General features: G+C 43.5%; 1 protein-coding gene across 2 annotated transcripts in view; it reads left to right on the top strand.

Moving 5' to 3' along the window:
- Window positions 1-6,277, top strand: part of zcchc14 (zinc finger, CCHC domain containing 14) — a 53,018-nt gene extending 46,741 nt beyond the window's left edge. The window contains exons 13-14 of one of the 2 annotated variants that reach the window (XR_011182812.1): window positions 119-451; window positions 929-6,277. Coding sequence is in view for 1 of the 2 variants with exons in the window: in XM_015368271.2 (XP_015223757.2) it covers window positions 119-174 (56 nt within the window). In the remaining variant the exon portion in view is untranslated. Of the gene's footprint in view, window positions 1-118 lie in introns of both variants that reach the window. The other variant, XM_015368271.2, reaches the window with a different exon arrangement.
- Window positions 6,278-6,522: the final 245 nt, after the last annotated feature.

Consider the following 6,522-nt stretch of genomic DNA (forward strand, 5'->3'; position numbering starts at 1 on the left):
AGAACTAACAAATGGCAGTAGGGCCAATAAACTGCCTGCAAACGTAGTTGTTTTAGTGACGGTTCTGCTGGTGTTCTTTTGTTTCCTCTAAAATCTGCTGTTTCTACCACTGTCCCAGGTACCTTTCGGCTGAAGTACGCCCCTCCTTCCGAAAGCCATGATTCTGCGGACTAGGCGGCGTGGACTCGTCCGAACAGGAGGTGCCACCGAGCTGCAGCCTCTCGCACTGCTGAAGTGTCTTATTCCACAACCCAGAGGTGCTCTTCAAATGGCTTTCTTACTCATTTTGGGAATGGTAGCTTTGGCTTTGCACTGATCGCAGACTCCGCCTGCGGGCCGAAAGGAAAGGACTCTCGCCAGCAACGGCGCGGATTGTCCTGCCGGAACCAGAGAGCGTCCGCGCCGAGGGGTGAGGGCGAGCAAAGAACAAGAGGCCGGCCAGCCGAGTCAGGTATGGCGGCTGGCAAGCCTCCCTCTTCACGGTCGGTCTGTCTGTGTTTCTTTACCTCTTCGACTCTCAGGGGAGGGCCAGCGGGTGTTCGCTGCAGGGCTCGGCCTCACACACGCACACGTGAGTGCACGTACAAGAGAGCACTTCATGGGAAAGTGGCATTTCTTGGACCAATGCCTGCCGGCAAGCCATCAGCCTCCATCCACTCAGGTTGTGTGATAAAGATCAGTTACGCTGAATGAATCTTTCTGCTTGGATATTTAAGCACAAGTAATCTGCGTGTACAGCCCCATGACAAACAGCTGGATAGCTGACTGTCTTTTTAAGAGTACATTTATATATTGGTGTATAGAACAAAAAAGGCAGATGAAACTGTCTGAAATAGATGTTGTTCCATAAGTACTGCAAACCTTTTCAAAAAGGGAAACTGCAAATGGGTACAACCGTCAATCTCTTGTAAAACGTATCATCCCACAGACACAACACCTGGCTGGTTGTCAAACATCTGTATCCAAGACCACCAAAATAACTGGATGAGGTGACGACTGCTGAGGACAGTTTTTTCAGGTTCTCCCTCTCGCCTGCTGCCAAGGACACCAGCCTGCTCCTCTTGTGAATGTTTTGCAGGATCTACTCTACAGTTGCCAAAGGTTGAAATGCTTGTGTACAGAAGTGCTGAACATAGTGTTTTAAACAGTTCGCAGTCGGTTCTGTTTTACAGCACGAAAGGCTGATTGAGAAATGGAAAAGGTCACCTGTATTTTTGCAACTGTTCTGGTTGTCTGTTGTCAGGATGCTAAACAAAACATAACCAGCAGGTCTGAGAGGACCACAGTAAAGCTAAGGGATTCCAGGTGGAAATAGTGCCAATAGCAGCCCATTTCCACTGGCACACCTGAGCCAGAAAAACCTGATTTGGCCTAGAAGAGGCTGGGTCATCCCTGCAATCAGAGCCCACGAACTGATGTCACACATAACGAACATGCTACCCAGGTCAATGAAAGGTTTCCTTCTGAAATTCACTCCAGAAATGCCAGTCCCACAGCTGACCACCAGTACAAATAAAAGCATGTCCTGTATGAAGAAGAACGTATAGAAATAGTAACAGTTCCATCTAATTTTTTTACAAGTCAGTTTTAAATTGCAAAATAATAGCAACACTGTTTGTGTTGCTTTAGTGTAATCTTGTTAATTTTAAAGAAACGTACAGCTGGGATGTTGTAATAGCAGTTTGTTGGCAATAATAAACTCCAAACAGACCTGGACACAGTCATCCTGCTCTCTCAGGGGAACGTTTACTGCTCATTGGTCTCAAGTTGGGCCAAACTGTAATGATCAAATGCAAACCTCAGCAGAGAATCGGTGAGCCTGGCCCCAGCCAGTGAAAGCCCTGAACTCGGGTTCAAGTGTTCCTGTGGGGCCTGAGTTTTGTGGCTCAGTGCTTTGGTGTGGTATGTCAGAGGAAATGAGGCAGGCAGAAAATAGGGTTTCTACTCCCTGCTGCTCCTCTGGATTGCCAGTTTAAAAAGATTTTAATCATGCTGAAAGAATTATAGACTGGGACCTATTCCAAAACTCTCTGGAGTTCTCTGGATTTTTTTTTCAGTACCTAAGGTGATCAATTTCCTTTATGTAAGACTGAAAATTTTAGACTTTTTTAAATATAAAGCTGTGGGTTTTGTAATGTGTATTATTTCTTGTGGAACACGTTTTTAGTGTGTCTGCGTGATGTTTCTGTTTGTGCTAGTACTGCTGTTTGCCCCGCCACTGAACTCTTGCAGCAGAAGTGCTGTTTGCAAACACCACGTAGTCAAACAGCAGGTTAGAGGTTAAATCGGTAAGGCGTACTGGATCTGTGAAAACACTTTGACAGATATAAAGAACACCACTGAGAAAATGACCTTAGGTTTGTATACTTAAAATAACATTTGGGCTTAAAAATATTTTTTGCCACATTCTCTTCTAGATCCAGGATTACAGGTGTGATTCTGGGATGTTAATTCTTATGAATGTTCTGACTAAAGGCCTTGTCTGTAAAAGTAAATGAAAGTACTATATGTAGTCCCTTAAGGCTCTTGTAAGTAAAGACTTTGCCACTAGGTGGCGGCCTTGAGGACCTTGGGGAAACAGGTCACTTTACAGTAGCAATTCTGGAAATGGACTGGGAATCTTGATCAGGAATGGCTCAGGTGGGTGGGGCCTGGTGTATAGAGACAGAATGCGCCAGCTGTTTCCTTTAGTGTTGGAGTGCTTCTCCAGTTTCCACACGCAAGTAGAAAAACACTGCCAGAAGGGAGACCTACGTCAGGACTGGAATTCTGGTGTTTTATGAATACATTGGTTTATGTTTTTTTAAGGATGTTTTTTTTATAAACAATCTCAGAAAATGGCCCTCCTGCTGATGTGGGGAAAGGTTGTTTTTCCAAAGAAACCAGTCTAAGCGCTTCCCAGCTTCCGGAGGGGTGTGGCTGGAGGTGGGCTGAGTCTTAGCATGCCCTGTGCACAAAGAACAGCCCTGCCGCTGGACTGGGTGCTCCCCATCCTCTAACGAGGGCGCTCAGGCTCTCAGCTCGGTGGCCTCCCAGTGCAAGCTTTCTGAGGGACGGGAACAGTGGGAGAATGTGCTCCACATGCCTGGACATCACAGCTCATGTCAGATACCTGGCTTTGTCTTGTGTTTGTGAAAGGGACCGTCCATCTGACAGCTCACAGGCATTCCTCTCGAGGGCGCCTCCAGCTCCTGGTGCTGAGCAGTCACCATCACACCTCTCTGTCCTTCACAACAGTACAACGTGCACTAAGAGCAATGCCTTTTCTGATCTTAGACAACTTTAAACAAGTTTTATGAGCAGAAAAGGTTTTGCGCCATCCTGCTTCAAACAACATTATTCAGATGCATCCAGCGAGGTTCTTCATCGTACTGATCAAGATGAGTATCTGTTACAACATCGCAGAAGATTCAGAGCAGCTCCTTTCCACTGCAGCATAGTCCCATTTTAGCCCACAATGTGGACTACAATTCAGCAGGCTGTGTTTTTATCAGGATTTCTTTTTAATAGGCAGGCGTGGTTTGCCATTAATTTTACTTGTGGAAATCATGTTACCATACACTGAGGTTAAACATTGTAGTACAACATATCAGCAGTGAGAGGCTGTCTGTGACAAGTCTTACAGTATATAATCCTAACAGATTTGTACGTAACAGTCAGGTTGTGCAAACTTTAATGTGAAAGTTCACAAGGCGCACTGTCTGTGTATGAACAGCAATCTTGCTGTTGTCTTATAAAAACACAGATTAACATTGGTCTGGAATTTCCCGGATTGTCTCACCTCAATCACTCTTGGCGAGTCTGCAAAGCCACATCCTGGGATCCTCCGCAGGGATGAAAAATAATAAAACATCTTCTCCTGTGAGATCTGGATCTCATTGTGGTGTGTTTTCCTGGGGAGTGTTTAGTGCAGCGAATGCCTTTTGCAGTGAGTACTTTTGTTTTAAAAAGTGAGGGAAAGATTTTGTTGGTACAGTGCAGCACTGGTTCACAATACATACAGCTGCACTGGTGATGTAGAGCCGAGATCCCTGACCTGATGCTCACCTGTGCAGCTGTAGAAATGTACCAGGCCTCCCTGTACTGTACTATCAGCTGTACTGCTATAGTGCTCTTTCTTGCAAGTTCTATAGTCTCTGCACTGAACTGACTTCCCAGTGTCTACTCACACATCTCCTACCTTGTGTAGGCAACTTGTTGAGCCTGAAACATGACTCATACAGGCAGTAATCGCTGGCTGTCAGTGGATTGGGGAACTCCCGTGATGGCAGCGACTGTGGTTGAGACAATGACTGTCACATGCTGAGGAAGTACAGTCTTTTTAGATTAATACTTAGCCTTTCTCTGGCTCAATAACACCATAGTGGGTTATATTCTCAGAGTTTTAGACCTTGAGAAAAACTCAAATGACATACTCCATGTTACAGACTGTTCCAAGAGATGCATAGGTCCACCATTTCAGAAAGCAGCTGTCTGGAGGACTTGGCTTTGTGCAGTGTTTTGTGTTCTCATGCAACTCACGCAGCTTGTCCTTCAGTCTCTTTTAGAGCCAATCTCTCTCACTCTGCACTTTTTTCTTGAGGGGCATTTGAGCAAATTGTTTCTGAAATTTAAGACCTAATAATGCCTTACCAAGTGTTCATCAGTTATTGGGATGCTTTAATGGCTCAGTATTATTCTGTTTTGTAATTCAATTTCAGAGGTAGGACTTTTAATGAACAAATACTGTAAGCTGCCTTTCCCAGAAGCCCTGAAAAGCAATTCCATGGCTCCAGTAAATAAATCTAATGTGGTCCAGAGTATGGAAAGGTTTAACATAAACATTTTGAATACACTAAGCTGTGATAAACCTATAGCTGGGATATGTTTACACCAAAAAGATCAGTTTAAATAACAGCGCATCTTGGTAGGCCCGTGCTGAAGCTGTTTTGCTGATATAACAGTCTAGACTTGTGCTGCGAAGATGAGCAGGACACAGCTGAAAGAGTGGAGTGTCACTGGGTGGCATCTTCTTGCTTCACTCATCCAGTCACACCACTGCCCCAGCTCTTCCACCAGCTGCTGAATTCTTGTTGCATTTCTTCTCCAAGATAACGTGCTGTGGGAGCTTAACATGGGAAATGTGGGAAGCACCCTGCTTTCTGAATAAAAAACAGAAATGGGGAAGTGAAGATCCTGGAGAAATTGTTTAAATATCTTAAGATTTTCTTTATAGTATTTAAACGTTGTCAGAACTTTACATTTAACATGACAATTTGACTGAAATGTTGGTGTTGGTCTTGTTCGATGAAATTACAGTCTTCAGTGCCTCTGAAGTCTCTTGGACTTGGATGCCAAGTATAAACCAGCCTGTTTAGAACCAGTGTGACAATCGAAGTTGAGTCTGTTCTATCCCAGGACAGATGTGCTCTTTGATCTTCTGGAATCACCATACATGGACCATTGCAGGAAAAGGCTGGTTTTCTTTGTCCCGCTGGCTTTGTTGTCGGGACAGTGGTTCCTTGCATATTAAAGAAATCCTACGTTTGCTGCCAGGCTGATCATGAGGGTCCTCTTTACACCTGCTGGTGGTGTCACATACCCCAGCTGTGGTGAAGTGGGCAAACGCGTCTCGTTTTGTGTATATACTCATAGCTGTGAACAGGAAAGCGCTTTAAAGAAAAGCATGCATTTGGTTGGGCTCAGAGACATTTGGCTTGTTCTTTTGTCCTAACAAAAGGATGTTTTGGGGCAGTATATGCTTGGGGACTGTATGTTTAGACTTTAAACATGTATTTACAATCATTTATTTTCAGTTTTGTTTTCGTAGGCCATACGGCCTGCTGCAGGAGAGAACAAGCCCTGGTCTTTCCTAGGTGGAAGCTAGGGGCTGATGGAGGGGGGATCAGTACTGGGTTGAGGAATCGGTCTTCATTTAGGTTACTGGTACAGCAGTTTTAAGAACTTTTTTTATTTTTTGCTTAACGTTTTCAAAATAGAACATACCTTTTTTTTATATAAACATGTTTACTTGGTAACGAAGGGAAACTTGATCCATGCGGTTTCTTTATAAGTGCCAATTTTTGAGTATTCTCGCTCAGTGTGCATGTGGCCTTAAACTCTGAAAACCTTTTGCATTTTTAAAAGTATTTAATATGCATCCGATTGAACTTGAAGTGTAAATCTTTTGTTTTACAATGTCACCTTTTGTATTTTATTACTCCGTTTATTAAAAAAAAAAATGTACATTTTAAGAAATGACTTTATATGTTGTACGAAAAAACATTTTGTAAAAAGTTTTTAAAACCATTTCTGTCTGGAAGTATTTTTTTTTATTTCCTTTAACTGTTTAGCCACAGATTTAATGTTTTTTTTATAATCAAGAACAAATTGGGGAAAGTATCTTGTTACAGTTGTTACAAATGGCATGGTTCAGATTCTTTGTTTAAAGGTTTAAATCGTACAACTGGGCTGGAGGTGCTGTCCAGGCCCGGCCCACCACTGCAGTTTTTCTTTCAGTTCTGACCCAGTGGTTAGCATTGC

The sequence above is a fragment of the Lepisosteus oculatus genome, chromosome 20, assembly GCF_040954835.1.
Source record: "Lepisosteus oculatus isolate fLepOcu1 chromosome 20, fLepOcu1.hap2, whole genome shotgun sequence".
Taxonomy (NCBI): domain Eukaryota; kingdom Metazoa; phylum Chordata; class Actinopteri; order Semionotiformes; family Lepisosteidae; genus Lepisosteus; species Lepisosteus oculatus.